The 22,500-nt window shown below is 46.0% G+C and overlaps 1 protein-coding gene across 1 annotated transcript in view; it reads right to left on the bottom strand.

Moving 5' to 3' along the window:
* LOC147117455 (dynein axonemal heavy chain 11-like) overlaps positions 1–22,500 on the bottom strand; it is a 224,177-nt gene that overhangs the window by 157,348 nt on the left and 44,329 nt on the right. Inside the window, exons 4-6 of the mRNA XM_085988452.1 lie at positions 13,078–13,251; positions 7,210–7,445; positions 6,975–7,097 (exon numbers count right to left, since the gene is read on the bottom strand). Of these exons, the coding sequence (XP_085844578.1) occupies positions 6,975–7,097; positions 7,210–7,445; positions 13,078–13,107 (389 nt within the window). The 5' untranslated portion in view covers positions 13,108–13,251. The remainder of the gene's footprint in view (positions 1–6,974; positions 7,098–7,209; positions 7,446–13,077; positions 13,252–22,500) is intronic.

The raw sequence follows: 22,500 nt of genomic DNA, 5'->3' as shown, positions 1-22,500 counted from the left end.
CCTCCTACCCGCCTCCTTAATGAAAGTCCAGCCCAATATGTCTGCTCTTTATTTTGTGGACTTAGTGTAGAGGAATTGTACATTTTAGACCTGATTTTAACTGAGGCCGAGGGGCACAATATGGGGCCGGCCGACATGAAGCTCAGGCCATTTAAATGGCCAGGCCGCATTTAAATATACAAGGTCCGGGGGGGGGGGGGGGGTGGCGTGGGGTAAGGATAGGCTTTTATTTTTGTTCCACGTGAGGCAAAGTTTTTCGTCCTCCCAATTGATTTTTTTAACATTTTTTCCTCCCCTTGCCAACCCATCCATTTCTGAGACTGCCATCACAACCTTCCTTAAAATCAGTACAAAAGAAAGACTTGCATCTATATAGTGCCTTTCACGACCACCGGACATCCCAAAGTGCTTTACAGACAATGAAGTATTTAAATAGCGCCCCCCCAGCCCCACAGCGACTGGGAAGCGTTCCAGTCAACCTGTCGTTGGTAGCGCCAGGCGGCAAGGAGGGGGGCGCCACTGAATTTCCGGTCCGGGGCGCCTCAAGGGCGTTGCACTCTCGAATGACGTCAAGATCTGCGTGCGCAGGAGATCGGGCAGTATTGTTTAGCGCCGCCGCAAAATGTCCGCTCAATTTCACGAGAGGCACAGGTATCACCGCTCCCGGGCGCTAGTTGGTTTGCGCCCCACTTAGCGCCCTCTTAAGGTGCTAACGGGTGGCGCTAACAGCTGAATTTTGCCCCCTTTGTCTTTTAATACTCCTGTGAAGCGCCTTGGGATGTTTTACTACGTTAAAGGCGTTATATAAATAGAAGTTGTTGTTGTTCCTCAAATTTTCCCTACTCCAGTGAAGAGAGCCCTCTATTCTGAGTCATACTATAACCTCTCAATGTGGTGAATGTTCAGTACATTAAATACATCACATGGTCAAAAGTCAGGGTCATTTTTGGTAACTTATTTGCTGTACAATTCTATATTTTTTTAATTATTGGTTGTCTCGTTTGACCCTAGGTATGATTTGATATATTTTACTACACAGAAATATTATTTCTCAGTACAGGTTTTTCTCTCAAGACTGTTTCAAATTAAGTGGGTTTAGTCACTATAACTACAAAGTGGCCCTGATAGGACAGGTTCAACTGCATTTCTTCTCAAAACAGAATTAATGCACTATTGATAGAACATTACTAAAACAAATTAAAGTCTTTGCTGATGGATTGGCCCATAGGGTACTGTAAGACATGAAAGGAATAATTAGTATTCATTACTTCACACTCTACAACATTCCAATTATTAATGAAGTTCAATTCCTAGACTGTGCAAAATCCATCACCAGCCTATCTGAAGCTATTACTAATTAGAGAAAAAGTAAGATGCAGCAATGGCAACAACAGGGACAGAACATAAACAAAATGTGTAAGATGAAGTCAGAAAAAACTTAAGACACTGACAAACTCCAACAACACTACGGCTCGAAATTTCCTCAGAGCTGCTCCTGCTCTCCTGCCGTAGTTTCACCAGAAATATGGCAGAAACCATGTTTATGCACGTAAATGGCGTTTTCCCGCTGCACTTTCGGTGGCAGAGCAGGAGCAGCTCCAAGGAAATTCTGGCCTATGTTCTCTTTAGAAATACAACATTATTTTAATGACATTGTTGTACCTCAGTGTTTCCTCTGTGAAAGTATAAATATAGCGGGTAATTTTATGAGTCCAGTTCCCAGGGAGTGCCGCACACTGGGAGCCCATATCAGGTGTGCACTGACCTGGCCTAATTCTCCCATGTGAGCTCCAAGTGAGTGAGGGACTGAGCCAGGAGATTCACCTTCCTTCACTAAATTTACCTCAGTATCTCATCTTTCTATTTGGCATTCTGCAACTCACAGGTCTGGACAGTGACTTGACAACTTTGGATCTGACCGTTTCTCCTATCTATGTAATTTTCCTCAATTTTGGAACTATTTTTAATTCACTTTTGCCTTATTAATGCCTTTTCACTGCCTGTCTGAAAGGACTTTTGTAAATTATGCAGCACCTCTGCCAAATCTTTTCAACTTAAAACAATTATTAACAGCCTATTAACTGCTTCCGTGACAGCAGTGACCACACCAACTTGTTGACTTCTACCTGTAGTATTTCTATCCCCTCTTTGTTATGTTCAGTCCTATAAAAGTGGATGTTTATCTTCCAATTTGACATTTAGATGTTAACCCCATTCCTATTTAAAAGAAACAATAGGAGTGGAAGATTCTGGAGGCAGAAGAGCATACAAGAAGGCAGGGAAGAGAACATAAGAAATAAGAAATAGGAGCAGGAATAGGCCACTTGGCCCCTCGGGCCTGCTTTGGAGGAGTACCAGGAGAAGGAGAGCAAAAGACAATCAAGGAGGTTGGAAAGAACCTAGGAAGCAATGGAAAAAGATTGGTCACAGCTGGTGAGGGATGTAAGAACATAAGAAATAAGAGCAGGAGTAGGCCATACGGCCCCTCGAGCCTGCTCCGCCATTCAATAAGATCATGGCTGATCATCGACCTGTAAAAAGAGCAATATTATTTATTTAAACATGAAGGTATATTCTACCCTTCTCCTTCCAAAAGTAAATTTAAGTTGTACTTTTGTTTAAGTTGTTCTCAAGCATCTCTAGTGGTCCCAATTCTCTCCCGTCAGCAGCTGTGATAGACTACCTGGAAATAATGTGATGTAGTGCTGCTTTGTTAAATAATAATTAAATGCTGTCTATTAAGTGTTTATGGTTAATTATTTGTTATTCACAGTTGAAGTAGAAGTAGGTCTGGGTGGAACACTTTTTGTATAAAGTACTCCTCCAGAGCCTATTAAATATATATTTATATTAATATAGAAACATAGAAGATAGGAGCAGGAGTAGGCCATTCGGCCCCTCGAGCCTGCTCCGCCATTCAATGAGATCATGGCTGATCATCCAAATTCAGTACCCGGTCCCTGCTTTCTCCCCGTATCCCTTGATCCCTTTAACCTTAAGAAATATATCCAACTCCTTCTTGAATATATTTAATGAACTGGCCTCCACTGCCTTCTGTGGTAGAGAGTTCCACAGGTTCACCACTCTCTGGGTGAACAAATTCCTCCTTATTTCTGTCCTAAATGGCCTACCCTTTATCCTTAGACTGTGTCCCCTGGTTCTGGACTCCCCGACCATCGGGAACATCCTTCCTGCATCTAGTCTGTCCAGTCCTGTCAGAATTTTATAAGTTTCAATGAGATCACCTCTCATTCTTCTAAACTCCAGCGAGTAGAAGCCCAATCGACCCAATCTCTCCTCATAGGTCATTCCTGCCATCCCAGGTATCAGCCTGGTGAATCTTCGCTGAACTCCTTCCATGGCAAGAACATCCTTCCTCAGATAAGGTGACCAAAACTGCACACAATACTCAAGATGTGGTCTCACCAAGGCCCTGTACAACTGCAGCAAGACATCCTTGTTCCTGTACTCAAACCCTCTCGCTACGAAGGCCAACATACCATTTGCCTTCTTAACCACCTGCTGCACCTGCATGCTTATCTTCAGCGACTGGTGCACAAGGACACCCAGGTCTCTTTGCACTTCCCCTTCTCCCAATCTATTGCCATTTAGATAATAATCTGCCTTCCTGTTTTTGCCACCAAAGTGGATAACCTCACATTTATCCACGTTATATTGCATCTGCCATGTTTCTGCCCAATCACCTAACATGTCGAAATCATCCTGGAGTTTCTTGACATCCTCCTCACAGCACACATGCCCACCTAGCTTTGTGTCGTCTGCAAATTTGGTTATATTGCATCTAGTTCCCTTGTCCAGATCATTTATGTATATTGTGAATAGCTGGGGTCCAAGGACCGATCCCTGTGGTACCCCACTAGTCACTGCCTGCCATTCGGAAAAAGACCCGTTTATTCCAACTCTTTGCTTTCTGTCTGCCAACCAGTTCTCTATCCAAGTCAATACCTTGCCCCCAATCCCATGTGCCTTAACTTTACACGCTAATCTCTTATGCGGGACCTTATCGAAGGCCTTCTGAAAGTCCAGATATACCACATCCACTGGTTCTCCCTTATCTATTTTACCAGTTACATCCTCATAAAATTCCAGTAGATTAGTCAAGCACGATTTGCCTTTTGTGAATCCATGTTGACTTTGTCCGATCCTGTCAGTTTTCCAAGTGCTCTGCTATTACATCTTTTATAATGTACTCTAGCATTTTCCCCACTACTGATGTCAGGCTTACTGGTCTGTAATTCCTCATTTTCTCTCTACCACCTTTTTTGAATAGTGGGGTAACATTAGCTACCCGCCAATCCATGGGTACTGTTCCAGATTCCATTGAATGTTGGAAGATGATCAACAATGCATCTACTATTTCTAGGGCCACTTCCTTAAGTACCCTAGGATGTAGATGATCAGGCCCTGGGGATTTATCAGCCTTCAATCCCATCAATTTCTCTAACACCATTTGCCTACAAATACTGATTTCTTTCAGTTCCTCCCTTTCATCAGACCCTATGTTCCCCGGCATCTCTGGGAGGTTATTTGTGTCCTCCTTTGTGAAGACAGAACCAAAATATGTATTTAGTTGGTCTGCCATTTCTTTGTTCCCCATTATAAATTCCCCTGATTCTGACTGCAAGGGACCTACGCTTGACTTCACCAATCTTTTTCTCTTCACATATCTATTCAAGCTTTTACAGTCAGTTTTTATGTTCCCTGAAAGCTTACTCTCATATTCTATTTTCCCCTCCTTAATTAATCCCTTTGTCTTCCTTTGTTGAATCTTAAACTGCTCCCAATCCTCAGGATTATTGCTTTTGCTGGCCAATTTATATGTCCTCTCCTTGGATCTTATGCTATCCCTAATTTCCCTTGTTAGCCACAGTTGAGTCACCTTTTTTGTTTTATTTTTATGCCAAACTGGGATGAACAAATTCTGTAGTTCATCCATGCGGTCTTTGAATGTTTGCCATTGCCTATCCACCGTCAACCCTTTGAGTGATATTCCCCAATCAATCCTACCCAACTCGCGCCTCAGACCATCGTAGTTTCCTTTATTTAAATTTAGGACTTACTATTTATTTTGCATTAAAAAATGCCACACTGAAAATAGTTTCAGCATTTAATAGTTTTAGTTCCAGTTTGCTAAAGATATTTGTAGTCAACTGACTCCGTTTTAACGTTATATTTTTAGGCTAAATTAACTGTGATTAATAAATAACTACTTGTGAAACACTTAGCAGGAAGTATTTGTATTTATTATTTAGCAAAATAACACAATTGCAATGTTTCCATACTATTGTGGCAGCATTTTGTTTTTGAAAGTACACAAAAAGATATTCAAAGTCACACAGGAACACAGAATTATTCTACTAAAAATGATCAATGAGCTGGGACCCCTGTAAATAATGTGATCAATTATCCGCCCCACTGTCTGGACACAGGTTGTGTGAAGTGCACCCAAAGTGTACTCCACCTGTATTTGTGGGTTCAGGCCATTATTAAGGCCCCGATGTTTTCCTGGCATAGGAATGCTCACTGAAAGTGGCTTGCACCCAAAAATGAGTGAAGGAACTGACTTTAGGGCCTTCTTTTGGGACAATCCAAAAACAGCAGCCATTAGGCTTCAGGCCCTGATGATCCTCCTTGCTGGACCTAAGGAAAAAAACACTTAGTTGTTTGGAGGTGAAAGGAAATTGCTGGCATCTCCTTCTCAGAACCTCCAATCTAAGGCGGCTAAATTCAAACTCGAAGGCACACTTTCAGTGGATGCTGCTGTATTTGCCAGGTGGAGACAACAACTACAACTTGCATTTATATAGCGCCTTTAACGTAGTAAAACATCACTAGGCACTTCAAAGGAGTGCCATCAAACAAAATTTGACACCGAGCCACATGAGATATTCGGACAGATGACCAAAAGCTTGGTCAAAGAGGTTGGTTTTAAGGAGCTGCTTAAAGGAGAGAGGTAGAGAGGTGGACAGGTTCAGAGATGGAATTCCAGAGCTTAGGTACGGCCGCAATGGTGGAGCAATGAAAATCGGGATGCACAAGAGGAGTGCAGAGATCTCGGAGGGTTGTAGGGCTGGAGGAGGTTACAGAGATAGGGAGGAGCAAGGCCATGGAGATATTTGAAAACAAGGATGAAAATTTTAAAAGCTGGAAAGATGAGACAGGTGGGATGTTGAGGTCATTTCTGTTGGGTTTTTATATATAGGATATTGTCATATATCCCTATTGCCCTTATGTGGAGGTATTATAGGATACACAAGTGCGCATTAGTTCTCTGTAACCTTCAAAGTCTTATCTCTTCCCAGTACATCCATAACACAAGCCTATTCATACCAGGTTACTCGCCTACAGTCTAGTCTGCTGAGTGTTTCCAGCATTTTCTGTTTTTGTTACTCTCCTACAGTCTTCTTGACTGATTTATTATATACCTACTATATTTCTCAGCTCTTCTCATGGATGGTTAATGGGGTAATGTCTCCTATACCTATACTCCAGGCCTGACCTTGTATTTTTTACAGCTAATATGGAATATGTTTGTGTATATATATTTTATTAAGAAAAGCTTAATATGGCTATTCTACCTGGTACATATATACTTCCAACTTCCACTGTATTAATATGGTATTTGAATGCTTTTGCCTATTTCGAGCAGAAGTCCGCTGCCCTCCCCACCCCTTTGGGAAACTCCTCAAATTGCATGTAAAGTGCAAAAGGGTAGGAACCTGCTATAATGGGTCTCTACCCCTTTTTCTTCTGCTTTACACTCAGGAAATAGGCATACCTGGGTGCAAAGCAGAGAGAAGACACCCTATCAAATCACAGATGTAAGATGGAGACTGAGTAACAGCAGGTATCATGACATGCTATAGCATTATGCATGGGTTGTTGTATTTATAGTTACTACCTGATTATTAACAAGTAATTTAATTGATGATTTAGTCATTCAAAGCACTCACCTTCCCTTTTTAATTGTGTTTCGCCCGAGTACTGGATCAAGAATTGGATCAAATGTTTCCTCAAGGTTTTCAATCAGGATGGTATCACCACAAGATAGTGCACGCTCAATGATGTCTAAATAACTTTTAGAAAAAGATTTAGAATGCACATTGGTAATCAAATTTATTTTGTAAGAACAATAGAATGTGCTTTAAATTAAAAACCAGTAATTTTGGTTATCTTCAAACCATTTACCCTTTCTGTCCTATGTGTACAACTCTCAGCTCACTTCCATATTTGTTCCTAATCCACTTGATCCCTTGCTGCTGTGGGTCAATCATGAGTGGCCAGCGTTCACAGTTGGCCAGAATAGTGGCATTTTCTGTTGACATCCTATCGCTGGGCAATCCTTCATTATTCCAGGTTGCAATTGTAGCATCGTCAGTCAACATTGCTATAGGATCTAGACCTTCTGTTATTGGTATGGAAACCTGAGAGATCAATAAAGTGTAAAATTCAATTTAAGATTTTTCTCAAATGTATATCCAATACATTGCACTGTTCTCCACCATTATTCTGTGCAGCAAGTTAGCATATTTAGATATACATTTATTGAGCATTTTATCTTTTAATTTTTTATTCTGTTATTTTGTTAGTTTGATTTTAATTGGATAGCAATGCATTAATCAGAGAGTGTCATACATCAAAAGTAGATCTTAAGGTTGTGTGTGTGAAGGCATGGCATGAATCTCTTTATTTACTCACTAGTTTCTCTGGGAGTAACTTTAACCTGCGATGGTAGGGAGAAGGGCAGGGAACCTGGCACTTGAAAGGAGGCAAGAAGAACCAGATCCAGCAGGTAAGTGCCTTTCCAGCACTGCTTGTGGGCCAGGAGGAGCAGCATTGCTTCCCTCTGACCCCTCAAGAAAAATCTGCCTCCCAACCAATGTTCCCGTTAATTTTTTTGGAGGCGTGCGGCCCCCTTCAAAATACCGCGCATGCGCGGTTTTTACCCGCTGAAAAGCCAGCAAACCGGCTGCGCGGGAAGTCCAGGGAGCTGCGCAGCCAGACAGCTTAAAGGGAACATTGCTCCCAACCCGTGATCCAAAGCCCCCGCCCCCCCCGATGATCTGATCACCCCCCAGACCCACGATCCAAAGCCCCCCCCACGATCCGATCTCCCCCTAGACCCACGATCCAAAGCCCCCCCCCACAATCCGATCTCCCCCCAGACCCACGATCCAAAGCCTCCCCCCACAATCCGATCTCCCCCCAGACCCACGATCCAAAGCACCCCCCCACAATCCGATCTCCCACCAGACCCACGATCCAAAGCCCCCCAACGATCTGATCTCCCCCCAGACCCACGATCCAAAGCCCCCGCCACGATCCGATCTCCCCCTAGACCCACGATCCAAAGCCCCCCCACAATCCGATCTCCCCCCAGACCCACGATCCAAAGCCCCCCCACAATCCAATCTCCCCCCAGACCCACGATCCAAAGCCCCCCCACAATCCGATCTCCCCCCAGACCCACGATCCAAAGCACCCCCACAATCCGATCTCCCACCAGACCCACGATCCAAAGCACCCCCCCACAATCCGATCTCCCACCAGACCCACGATCCAAAGCCCCCCGACGATCTGATCTCCCCCCAGACCCACGATCCAAAGCCTCCCCCACGATCCGATCTCCCCCTAGACCCACGATTCAAAGCCCCCCCCACAATCCGATCTCCCCCTAGACCCACGATCCAAAGCCCCCCCCACAATCCGATCTCCCCCCAGACCCACGATCCAAAGCCCCCCCCACAATCCGATCTCCCCCCAGACCCACGATCCAAAGCCCCCCGACGATCTGATCTCCCCCCAGACTCACGATCCAAAGCCTCCCCACAATCCAATCTCCCCCCAGACCCACGATCCAAAGCCCCCCCACAATCCGATCTCCCCCCAGACCCACGATCCAAAGCCCCCCCACAATCCGATCTCCCCCCAGACCCACGATCCAAAGCCCCCCCACAATCCGATCTCCCCCCAGACCCACGATCCAAAGCCCCCCCACAATCCGATCTCCCCCCAGACCCACGATCCAAAGCACCCCCCCACAATCCGATCTCCCACCAGACCCACGATCCAAAGCTCCCCGACGATCTGATCTCCCCCCAGACCCATGATCCAAAGCCCCCCCACAATCCGATCTCCCCCCAGACCCACGATCCAAAGCCCCCCCAACAATCCGATCTCCCCTCAGACCCTCGATCTGAAGTCCCCCCCCCACGATCCAATCTCCCCCCCCAGACCCACGATCTGAAGTCCCCCCATGGTCCGATCACTCCCCAATCCATGATCTGAAGCATGCTCCACAATCCCATATCTCCCCTCCAACCCACAATCCGATCTCCCCCGACTCACAAACTCTTCAACCCCCCACCCCCGCGATCTCTCCCTCCCTCCCCGGCCTTCCAGCAAAGGCCTTCCCCCCGTCAACCTCTCAATCTGGCTGGCTGCCGGCCGAGAAACGGAGAAAAAAATTCAAATGAGGTCCTGCTATTAAATTTTCCCTCCTCACCCTATGTGGGGAGATGCCTAATCTTTGCTTAGTGCCTCCCCACAGTAGAGTGCCTGGGGTTAGCAAATCAGGGGCGTGAAGCATCATTACTGTGCACCCTACGGTTATGGCAGTGCACTTCACTGGTTTTCTGTGCCGTGCTTCTGTGCTACCTGAAACAAACACAGATTTTCTGGCAGAAGAGCTTTGAGACGCCATCTAAAGGATGCATTATATTACCCCTAGCAACAAAGTACTCTGATGAGAAATTCTGACACGGTTACCATCATAACTGTGTTCTGACCATCTGTGCCTTTGACTTCAACTAATTTGATGTCACGTGTGCAAACTAAGTTAAATTTGAAGGGAGCTGGTGAGGGCTAGAGTTTAAAAACTAAGTGGTCTGGAAAAGCATCGGAGGCTAGCAAGCTAACTCTGAAGGTCAAGCATTCCAGAGGTGAGAGAAACATTTTTTCCCATGGTGTTTATTTGTGGTCCTAACTCCTTTCATTAACTCACAGGTTATAACATTTTGTCAAAATGATAAAAAAATGATGTTGGTTTTCCCTACAGCTGGTACTTTTCCCTTTCTGAGGCTGCCATCACATTTTCTGGGATGGATGTGGCGGAGGCAGTGCTGCCAGGGGAGGAGCAAAAAACTGATGACATCATTGACAATGACCATTTTGTACTTTGTGAAATTCAGGTATGCAGTGAAATTGGGCAGTCATGTATTCAGTGGGGAAAAAATGAAAGTGCTACCCCAGCAGTCAGATTTAATACATCTGATTTAGAATACTGCAAATGATCCCATTCTAGCCTGAAAAGAACTGGAGACAGAAAAATTGAGGAAGGTAGGTGATTTTGGCTGTCACTGGCAGTGCCTTCCCTAGGGCGGAGTTTGTCTGAAATTCTCCTTGCAGCGGGTGGTACAACTCTACAACGGTCTTCGTGCTGACCTGGAGCCTGTGGAGGCAGTTATCCTCAGTCATTGCCAAGTAGGTGTACCAGGGCCTGAAAATATGGATTTGTGACATAATGGGGGTGAGCATTTGACTCTGGTACAGGCTGATTTCACTGGTACCTTCATTTATCCTTTATCTTTAACCTTTTCAACCTCTAAATACTACAATTGGGGTACGTTAAAAGAAATTCCCATCATTAATTTAACATTGACTTATCAAACAGGTTGAGAATCTGCAACAGCCCGTTAGATGCCCTGTTGCTCCTTGAGCAGGAGTGTAAGTTTGTACACTAGAAGCTACTTGACAGATCCTTTCTTCTTGGTGTCATATTTGACCCTGAAATGAGCTTCCGACCATGTATCTGTGGCATAACTAAGACCGCCTATTTCCACCTCCATAACATCGCCCGTCTCTGCCCCTGCCTCAGCTCATCTGCTGCTGAAACCCTCATCCATGCCTATATTACCTCTAGACTTGACTATTCCAATGCACTCCTGGCTGGCCTCCCATGTTCTACCCTATGTAAACTTGAAGTTATTCAAAACTCGGCTGCCCGTGCTCTAACTCGCACCAAGTCCTGTTTACCCATTACCCCTCAATGTGTGCTCGATGACCTACACTGGCTCCCGGTTAAGCAACACCTTGATTTCAAAATTCTCATCTTTGTTTTCAAATCCCTCCATGGCCTCGGCCCTTCCTATCTCTGTAATCTCCTTCAGCCCCACAACCACCCCACCTCCCCCCCCCGAGATATCTGTGCTCCTCTAATTCTGCCCTCTTGAGTATCCCTGATTATAATCGCTCAACCATCGGTGGCCATGCCTTCAGCTACGGAGGTCCTAAGCTCTGGAATTCCCTCCTTAAACCCCTCTTTCCTCCTTTAAGACATTCCTTAAAACCTACCTCTTTGACCAAGCTTTTGGTCACCTGCCCCAATTTCTTATGTGGCTCGGTGTCAATTTTTTTGTCTTATAACACTCCTGTGAAGTGCAATGGGATGTTTTACTACGTTAACGGCGCTATATAAATATAAGTTGTTGTTGTTGCTAAGAATATTCCTGTTCTGCTGAAGTCTTTATTTATGGATGGCTTTCCAGTGATTTTGTGGTCAATTTAGATTTTGACTGCTTTTGTAATAACATAAAGTAATTATGCATGTTTGGATCAATAAAAGTAGAAAGAACCCCCACCCCCAGAAAAATAATCAACAGAAAAGCAGAAAAAAACCAAAAAAATGCCTGTGTATCTTTGAGAACTCACTTGCCATACCCTTTGATGATCAGTTTAAATGGGACTTCCACTAATAATCAGAAAATCTTTCTATTTTGCTGCTGTGCTAATTTGTATGCCGGACGCATGGATAATAAAGTGTTGCACATATTGTGCAAATACAGTGGATACATCAAGATCTCGAGTATAATCTATTATCTCAGATGTGGAGTGCCCTGATGCTTGTGAATTATATATATTTGTTTGATATTGCATTTTAGGTAAGTAATTTAAATTAAAATGACTAGAATTACAAGGAAATATACTGGGCCACATTTTTCGGGGCCTATGATCGCGTATGCACAGCTTACACGGTCGTAAGTGCCCCACAAGTTTCGGGTTTCCACCTGCGCTGCGCATGTGCAAAAACCCGGTACTTGCGATCTGTCAACTTTCAGCTTGACATCGTATGAATCCGAAGGAAATGGACATTCGCTGGCGCAGGGTTGAGCTATTTGCCCAACTACTGCCCAGCGAATGTCCACAAAACTCTTGCACCTGGTAAAAGCAGGCATAGGGCCTTCTTTTACCAGCGTAAGGGTTTAAATAAATATTAAAATAAATTAAAAAAAATCATTTAAACATTTAAAAACCTTTAAAATTAGTTTAGGTTATTTTTGGCCCCTTTAAAAATGTTTCAATTTATTTTTCAAAAAATTTAATGTTTAATTAAATTGTATTTTAATTCATTTTAAACATGATGATTTATTTTTATTTAGGTTGTGCGAAAAAAGTTTTTTTTAAGTGATTACGTAAATGGAATCCCCATAAGCATTATGGGATCACCTTTTTGATTGGTTGGGCCGGCCCACGTGATCCCAGGGACACTTGTGAACCACATGCACCCCTGGGATAGGTGGGCCTTTACGCAGGCGTACGCCTGCAGGCCCAGGAGCGCGAGTCTTTGTAGGTCCGGGGCCATCAGGTAAGTACGGATTTTACTTGCGGTTTGGAGGCATTCGCCTGCGGGAAGCCCCCGACCGCAATTTCAGGTCCATTAGATTTTAAATGCAAAGTATTTTTATAAGTGGACTGCTAACTTGTGCCACTGGTTTCACTGTGAATTGTTTCTTTTTTTCTCAAAGCCACATGTTCTTAATCATGACATCATCCATATGAAATACAAAATCAAAATTTCTGAAAGTGACACATTCCATGTGGCACAATTGTCACTTTGCTGCATTTTGAAACTGAAATGTATTAATTTCCTGCCATGGTAAATAATAGTATCAGTGTCGACAATGGTATCCGAGCACATTTCACATAATTATATGAAACAATAGACTAAATAACAATGAAGTTAAGAACTAATACAAGGGAACAAAAAAGAAGACGTACGTTCAGTGATTTCAGGAAAGGAACCCACATGCCCTCTACTAATTCCTGACGGTATCCTTTGGTAAAGGAACCAACATATGACACAAAGGCAGCTGTCAGCAACACATCTCCACACAGTGTCTTCTCCTGAGCTTCTAAGAACTGGACAGACTGGGCCCAGCGGACATTTTCTGACTGAGGAAATAAGCAAATCTTGCAATTAATCATTATGCAAATACAAACTGGTTTGGTTTACTGTTTATCAAATTGATCAATTTGGAAAGGCAAATGATTTTATTTCTCACTTTAGAAAAAATTAAATACTAATCATAAGCATGAATAACTTTCACAATTTTAATAGGGAATTTTCAATCTGCATTCTCTTATTACTGGAGATCTATACTGTAGTAGGTTAACATCAAGGATTATGTTATTTATGTAATATGCTGCTGATATCAAAACAATAATATAAATCACCCAATTGCACAACACACAACTGAAAGTAATTTTGGTACAAGTGACAGAAAATAGATGAAAAACAGAACTTCTTTTCCACTCATCTTCATATTATGTTTGTTGTATTAGTTAACTATAACATCATTCTTCCTACCCTTTTTACTAGGAAGAAATTTGGTATCTGTACAATTCTGTTTTTTTCATGTGTTGTGATAACAATTCTTTATAGCTAGGCATGGACTAATATGAAGCAGTCACATTTCATGGACAGTGTGAGGTGATAGAAGATAGGATAGAACGAGAATGGATTTACTGTACAACAGAGCAGTACACTTACACACAAAAGCCTTACTTGTAAAAAGTCAAAAAATAACTCAACAATGTTGTCATTGCTGAAGCCAACTTTTCACAGCATTCAGTTTAGAAATCTTCAAGGCAGATTTAATGAAAGCAGATGTTAAAAGAATATGGATTGTTACAGCTAGAAATAAGTTCCAAATCAAACTTATTACCTGAAGTGGCAAGTTATATTAATTCACCAAATGCCCACATTTAATACAATTAAAAAACTTTGGGTTTCTATCTTCCATCCTGTATAAATGTTACTGGGGTAGAGGGATATCCAGTCTTGTGGTGTATCTTTAACTTTCTCATTTCTGATAACCTAATGAACAAACCCTTCCTGAAGAAACATCCACCTTACTGTGGCCAGCCACTGAGGAGGGGCTTTGTAGCTTTGTGGTGGGTATGATCCAATTCTTGATTGTCTAGTGTCAAGCTCATAACTAATCCCACATTAACAGTGTGGACTCTATGGGGTCGATAGTGCGATGCTTGATTACCATAGCACTGATGCACATCAGGCACCTTCTCGGAGGCCTTTTCAGCATCCTGTTCACCTAGCATGCAACCTGAAAGTGCCTATGGCTGGGCTCATTATGGCCCTAGTTTTCATTTAATAACGGATGCTTCTCATAATGTGGCTGGGGTGCCTAAGTACCATTCTGGACACCCAGCAGCCATTTAGAGCAGGTATTTTATGGGAGACTCATAATAAAATATACATTTTTCATTTGCATAGACATCTCAGTCTAAGAGGTTCACCCACTGTTCCTGGATCTCACTTTTTGGGTCTCCAAAGATCAATCCATGAAAGGGTTCATTGTAAAAACAAAATTATGGTATTTTAAGGGCTATCAGAAACCCTTCAATAGCTGCTGACGCATATACAATTGGTCAATAAGCGATTGCATAGGCTTTTGGCCCTTTAAACTTTAAATCCCCTTTCTGCTGAGCATAGCAATGATGTACGCCATGGACAAACTGTTGGCCCTTGCTTCCTGCCTTCTTATGGAACAAATTACAGAACTGCGGACTGTGACATATTTTACATAATTTGCTTATATCATTATAAAATGCATGTTCATGTATGGGCAGATGTATTGTGCATCTCACGTCATCTCCGGTGGGAAATTGTTTAAATATAAAATAGGTGGGGACCTGACAGAACAAGTTCTTGGTCCATTTCCCGCTCACATCAGCCCCAGTTCTGTTAAACAAATCTAGGCCAAAATATCTTTTAGAATTATCAAGGCATATCAGATTGAGTGGGCTTGAATTCACAACAATCAATATAAAAAAGAAAATCTAATATATAGTCCTGTGCATGAAAACAGGAGTTTAAGGGAAATAATGTAATAATAGAATTCACCCAACATGGGCAGAGGCTCAGTGTAAGCTTGGCTCAGTTACTGGGCCTCTTGCTTCTGAGTTAGAAGGTTCCGGATCAATTCAACGCAGAGTTTTCTGAACAATAATTAGAGTTTGTGGTATTAAAGGGACACAGATTCACCTTAGCAGCAGAATAATACCTTTGGCATAGCATGATATATATGACAAAAATGATGTAGTTGCTATCACTTTAGTCATGTTCTTAGCGAGTTTAACAGCAGAATTTTAGTTTATCCGGATACAATGGGGGGAATTTTGCAGGGGTTCAGCGGGCGTGATCAGTGGCGGGTCGGATGGGAAAATGGTGTTTTTTGACAGCGGGTCGGGACCCCACTGTCAACCCGCCACCTCGCGCCTTTCCCAAATGTCAGGTCTGTCAAAGCAGTGGGGGAGGCATTCAGGTCATTATGACCTTGTTAACAGAGCATTAAGAACTATTTTCAGTTCACCTTCAGAGTTTACCAGGTCGCCCACAGAGTCCACGCTGCTCGGGGATCACGTCAGGTAAGCAGGGCGGGAGCTGGATGGCCATGGAATCATCTCTACTTGACAGCTGCAAATGTGCTATAAAAGCTCCCATCTCACAGCTGTTCACTTTCCAAGCTCAGAAGCTGTTGCTTACTGCATTTGGAAGACAGATTGAGCTTTATGCAGGTTGCAAGTGCTCGGAGTAAACTCTCTATCCAGTGTCACCTCTTTGAAACAACGTCTCTCACCACTGACAGATCGCTTCTGTCATCTCAAGTTCACCTGCCATCTATTACATCAGCATCGGTGCCCTTTAAACTATCTCATCTTGGTCCTGAGAATCCCACCACAATCAGCCCCAACACCAGCAGCACCAGGCACACCAGCAGCACCAACAACCTTCTCCGCAATCAACTGACATTTCACAGGACAGAGGGCATCAGCACCCGACCACATTGTTGCCCGGGATGCCAGGGATGGCCTCACCATGGCCAGATTTACTTCACTTGATGCTGTACACCCTGGCTGCCACATGATGCGCCAGGTTGGCACCACCCCACACCACCACCATAAAGCATCCCCACAATGTCCATGCCATTCCTTTCACACTCATCACCATTGCAGGGGGTACCGTTATGTCTCACCATTCACTGCAACTCACTAACCACTTCCAAAGGTGCACACAGATCTGTCCAAGAACCCAAAGGCCTAGAAATTCAGTTGGGCGCGGCAGCCGTTAGCGCCTTAGGAGGAGTAGATTTCGAGCGCTAGGCGCTTAGCGGCCGGGCGCAGCGCGATCTGCGCCTCGCCCCAACTTCAGTACACATTTAGCGCCGGCGCAAAGTCTTAGCGCGCGCCCTGCTGCGCGCGCACATCATGACGTCATTTGCTAGTGCAACGCCTTTTGTGCGCCCTGAACCGGAACTTCACTCGCGCCGGCCCATTGTGCACCGGGCCGCCCGAGCGACTGTGAAGTGGAACGGTACACAGCCCAGCCGGGCTGCGGGGAGCGCAAATTAAAGGGCACTTACCCAGCAGTATGAAGGCCAGCCATTTTGCAGCATTCACTCTTGTGCGACGGTTTTTTGGACAGAGACCAAGGAGGAGAGTTTACTGGTTTGGACCAACACTTGGACAGGTATTTTTGGCTCAGGCCAGAGCTTACCAATTATCTTTGCCTTCATTCAGAGCTCAGTGTTTGTCAGCATATAATGGGGGCTGCATTGGGTGGCAACGCTGAATTTCAGCCTTATGCCAGAAGGGCTTACAGACGCCGTGAGAGAGTGGCAGCCCTGGCTAGACGCAGAGGTGGCAACAGGCGTCGCCAACTGAGGCCTTACCCACGCAGGGTATACCGCCAGCAGACCTCCTATCTGACCATGTCTGCCGCGATGTGTGTTAGGAGGCTGCGATTCCGAAGGGAGGTGGTTGCAGACATCTGCCGGCTGCTTCAGAGAGATCTGCAGCCACAGCTGATGCGCAGGACGTCTCTGTCGGTGGCAGTGAAGGTGACGGTGGCTCTCAACTTCTATGCCACCGGCTCCTTCCAATCCGCTACTGGGGACATCGCTAACATCTCCCAGTTCGCCGTGCATTGCTGCATCCGCCAGGTGACCAAAGCCCTTTTCAGAAGGAGACATCAATTCATCTCCTTCCCCATGACCCTGGACAAGCAGCAGCAGCGTGCAGTGGGGTTTGCAAGAATAGCGAGCTTCCCCATGGTGCAGGGCGCCATTGACTGCACGCATGTGGCTTTGCGGGCACCTCTTGAGCATGCCGAGGATTACCGCAACCGGAAGGGCTACCATTCCCTCAATGTACAGCTGGTGTGTGACCACAGGCAGCGCATCCTAGCTGTCAATGCCCGCTTTCCAGGCAGCAGCCACGATGCCTTTATCCTGCGACAGACAACTGTGGCTGACATGTTCCAGGCACAGCCTCCCCCAAGAGGATGGCTTATCGGGGACAAAGGCTATCCTTTGTGTACCTGGCTCATGACCCCGCTCCGCGCGCCCACGACCCCTGCTGAAGAGGCATACAATGAGAGCCATCAAGCGACGAGGAACCTCATAGAACAATCGGCGTGCTCAAGCAACGGTTCCGCTGTCTCGATCGCTCCGGGGGAGCCCTCCAGTATTCGCAGGATCGAGTCTCCCAATTCGTCGTCGTTTGCTGCATGCTGCACAACCTGGCTATCCGCAGGACTCAGGCACTGCCACCTCACGTTGGACCACCACCTCAGGAGGAGGAGCAGGAGGAGCATGAGGACGACGAGGACAAGGAGTACCAGCCCAGGAGGGAGGCACAAGGTCCAAGGGCCGCCCGTCGGCGGCTTATTGAACGTCACTTCTAGGCCCCCTGTCAGGGAATGGCTTGTGCCAATGATAGAACATGATTGCAGCCGCTCCGCAAGCCCTCAGCCGGTTAAGGCAACAAACACTTCAAAGATCAAACATGGACAATGTGAATAAATAAAATGGTTTATTGTACAAACTCTGGGCCCTTCCCACATGAAAACCAAAAACAGACGAAACCCCCAAAAAACACTCAAACACATTACTCGCTCCCACAACCTGGAGAGGATTAACAAAATAGGGCAACTAAAATGGCCGTCATTCTCGGCCTTCGTCCAAAACAAACATCACATCATCGGCCTTCAAAAAACAAACATCCAATTCTCGGCCTCAAGAAACAAACACAAATGGCCACACATTCGACTATTTGGCCCGCTAGGGCGATGCCTTGGCCATCTTTGGGTGGCCCCTGCCCGCCCTGCTGCTCCGCCTCAAAGTAAGGCCATTGGCTGCTGCAAGGCTGGGGGCAGGCTCCTGAGGGGCACATGTCGTGACGGCAGATGCCCTTGGGGGTCGGCCTAGTCGAGATCTGGCCGTCGAGCGGGCGGCTGTTGATTGCTGCAGCTGTGGCTGGCCAGCATCAGTCACTGCAGCAACTCCTGGCAGCTCCACTGGGGGACTGGCAGTGGCGGCTGGAGGAATGGCGGCAAGCTGGCGGATGGCAGGCGCTCGCTGGTCGCCTGAGACACTGGCACTCGCCCGGGCCAGCACTGCAGCATGCGCACCAATCTGCCGAGGGACAGACCGCTGTGCTGCTGCAGCGCGCCGGGTGCCCTGGCGATGCCTGGCTGACACAGCGAGTGTGGCAGCAGTGAGTGCCCGTGTTGACCTGTTCACTGACCGCATCAGAGCAGCCAGTGACTGGACGGCACCACTGATCACCTGGCCAGTCGCTGACAGAGCTGCCCCGAATTCCGCCCGACTCGCTGCCTGATCTGCCCGGTATTCCGCCCGACTGGTGGCCTCTGAGGGCCCGAACTCGGCCACACTCCGAGAGAGGGAATCGATGGACTCAGGCAACCGTGCCACTGCCGCCATGAGCTCCGTGTGCCGGCGCTCCGAGTCCGCGGACAAGTCTTCGAGGCGTTCCATCTCCTCGGCGAAGAGCATCTCCTGACTGGAGGCCGGACTCTCCCTCTGGGGAGAAGGCCGCCGAGCTGGCCGACCCTTCCTGCGTTGCTGGAGGCCGCTGGGCCCAGCAATTGGACTCCCCTCCCACGCTTCCCCCATCTGGGGAGAAGGCCGCCGAGCTTCCACCCCCCTCCCGCCTTTCTGCAGCCCGCAGGTCCCAGGAGCTCCCCTCCCCTTCGACACTTCCGCCACGCTGCCCTCCAGGGAAGACGTGTCCCCTACATTGGCCTGGGTGGCCGCGGCTGAGGGTTCCCCTGATGGGCCGCCTTCCTCTTGCTCCTCCTCCTGCTCCTCTTCGGAGGGTCTGTCACTGGCAAGTTCAGGGACCTCCTCTTCACCATCTGAAAGCAGGAAGGCACAAGAGTAGCTTTAGAGTGAGGAGAGGGCGTCAGTGCGGGATGCATGAGTGGTGGCATTCAGCGCATTGGTCGGACAGTGGCAAAGGATGTAAATCTGATGCGCAAGTGGGACGAGAGAGGTGCAAAAGGTGATGTCCTTACCATTGCTGCCCAGAACAGTGTCGGCATCTCCACATGCAACGGGCCCAATCACCCGGCCACCCATGAGGCGCTCCACGCGATGTTGCAGGTCGGTGAGTGGCTGGATATGGGGTCGGCCTCCCCCGGTCGCAGTCCGGCTCTTGCGATTATTCACCAGGTTGGCCTGCAAGAGAAAGGACGGCCTCTAAGTACAGTGTGTCGCCGTGATCTTGTGTGCACTGCCTCCCATGGTGGAATAGCTTGGCCAGTGTGTCGCCATGATTTCGTGTGCACTGCCTCCCATGGTGGAATAGCCTGGCCAGTGTGTCGCCATGATCTGGTGTGCACTGCCTCCCATGGTGGAATAGCCTGGCCAGTGTGTCGCCATGATCTGGTGTGCAATGCCTCCCATGGTGGAATAGCTTGGCCAGTGTGTTAAGTGCAGAATGTGCAATTGATGCTCATGCCTGTCCCATAGCTGCTGGATGAAGGCTGGCCATTAGAGCTTTCAGGTCCCTTTGCCCATAATGTGAGGTGCACATGCAAGGATGAGGAGGTCACTGGAAAGGGTACTCACCCTGACAATGCGTGTGAGGTCATTTAACCTTTTGCGGCATTGGGCACCGCTCCTGGGGACGTCGCTGTTGGCTGACCGCTTGGTGGCGACATGCCTCCAGGCTCTCCTGTAGACGCGGACCGTCGCCTTCTTGCCATTGTCCGGGTACAAAACATGGCGCCTCTTCTCCACAGCAGCAATCAGCACACTCAGATCACGCTCTGAGAAGCGCTGCGCACGTTCACGGGCCTTCTCCATGTCTTCAGGCGCTATTTGGGTCCAGCAGCAGTGTTCAGGCCTAGCTGGAGGGCTCCACTATCCAGGGCGTGGCAGCAGACACAGTCGACCCTTCCCCCTTAAGAGCTGGCCGGCGCCAGGGTGTCTGCTGTCAATCACGAGATGGCCGCACCTGCGCTGCGCCCGGCCTCGGCGCTATCAATCACCACCTCCGGCTTAGCGCCCAAAGAGAGGCGTCCAGCAGCAGTTTTAGCGCTCGCCCGAACTCCTAGGGCGAAGCTAATGAATATCGGAGAAGTGGCATCGATTTGGCGGCGGCCGCAAACTTTAGCGGACGCCCCACTTTAGCGCCCCAAAAGTGGCGTCAATGAATTTCTAGGCCAAAGTGTTGAAAATAAAGGTTTCAATGTTTGACACCACATTAACAGAAACGTTACATGAACATTGGCTAAAACACACAAGTGCCTACCCTTGTGTGTTGTTAATTGGCATGATTGGACTAGGATGAGGGTGAGTGTGAGGGCTGGCTTTTGAGATGAGGAAGTCCCAGTAACTCTTTCCTGGATATAAAAAGGAGCTGGAAATACTCAGCGGGTCAGGCAGCATCTGTGGAGAGAGAAACAGAGTTAATGTTTCAGGTCAATGACCTTTTATCAGAAGTTCTGATGAAGGGTCATCGACCTGAAACATTAACTCTGTTTCTCTCTCCACAGATGCTGCCTGACCTGCTGAGTATTTCCAGCATTTTCTGTTTTTATTTCAGATTTCCAGCATCTGCAGTATTTTGCTTTTGTATAAAAAGAAGCTGTTCTGTTTGCAAGGGCAGTTGTCAGTTAGATAATTTCATGAGGGAAACAGCTTAAAAGTCTCAGAAAAGCAATTCAGAGTCTGTTTGATAAGATATGACAGATTGATATTCATGAAAGAGAAAAGATTTGAAAACCATTTACAAAGGATTAGTTTAGTTCTTCAATTTTTTTATTAAATTGATTACTCAAGGAGTTAGATGAAAAATGCTCTACAATAAATGCATAACTACTGTATATTATATCATTCTTGGATTATTCACTTATGCAATAAATTTGTTTGTCTACTGTGATACTAAAGTGGGATGATCTAGGGCCTAAAAGGAATTACCAAGCAGGGTTTTCGGCTCGTTTATCTGGGTGTGTTACCGAAAGCTTGCCTCGATTGCCAGGTAAGGATAGACATCCTTGAAATTTTGGGAAGTTGGGGCTCACCCATGAGAATGATAACAGAGCCAAAGTAATCTAGGATGAGAAGGTTTAAAAAGATCCCAAAATGCAACAGTTTAACATGCTTCTTATAAAGTAGTATATCTTCTGACTAAAGGTCATCGACCTGAAACGTTAACTCTGTTTCTCTCTCCGCAGATGCTGCCTGACCCGCTGAGTGTTTCCACATTTTCTGTTTTTATATCATCTGACTTGCTGTGAGCAACACCATGGGCAATCCACTGGGTCTTAGTAAGAAAAATATAACCTAAGGTAGGCCCATAAACTACACCCATAATTCGCCCCCACATGTTAAAGCTGCAAGATATTTTGATTGTTTCGTCTTTATTCACATTGCTAGGGTAATGGAGACAGTTTTATACTTGTTATGACCCAGTTTCACATAACACTATAAACAGCTGTAGATGACACTCTTACAGGATTAAGTACTGTCATTAAGTACTATTAAAGCTGCATGATCCACAATTTCTATTATTTTTCATTTCAGCATTACTCATTAAAATAATGAACTCTTCAAAAAAAAACTAAAAAGGAAGCAAAAACAGCCCCAACTTTTTTATGCTTCAATAGCTTCACTGGCTGATCTGCTGCTGCAACTCCTTTTAGGGCAATTCTTTTGAAACAGCATTAAAAAAAACTATTTATTGTGTGATATAGAGAGCGTGAGCACATTAAAATCAGAACTAACACTAACAACACAAGGGTCTCAATGCAATAGTACAAATGAAACTACTTTCACTTCACCACCAAACTTTACTGTGTTCTATTTGAAGGAA

Source organism: Somniosus microcephalus, chromosome 5, assembly GCF_052327205.1.
Source record: "Somniosus microcephalus isolate GS21.2 chromosome 5, FLI_Smic_1.0, whole genome shotgun sequence".
Classification (NCBI taxonomy): Eukaryota; Metazoa; Chordata; class Chondrichthyes; order Squaliformes; family Somniosidae; genus Somniosus; species Somniosus microcephalus.
Note: the sequence above shows the minus strand (reverse complement) of the source record. Positions and strands in the feature narration are given on the sequence as shown.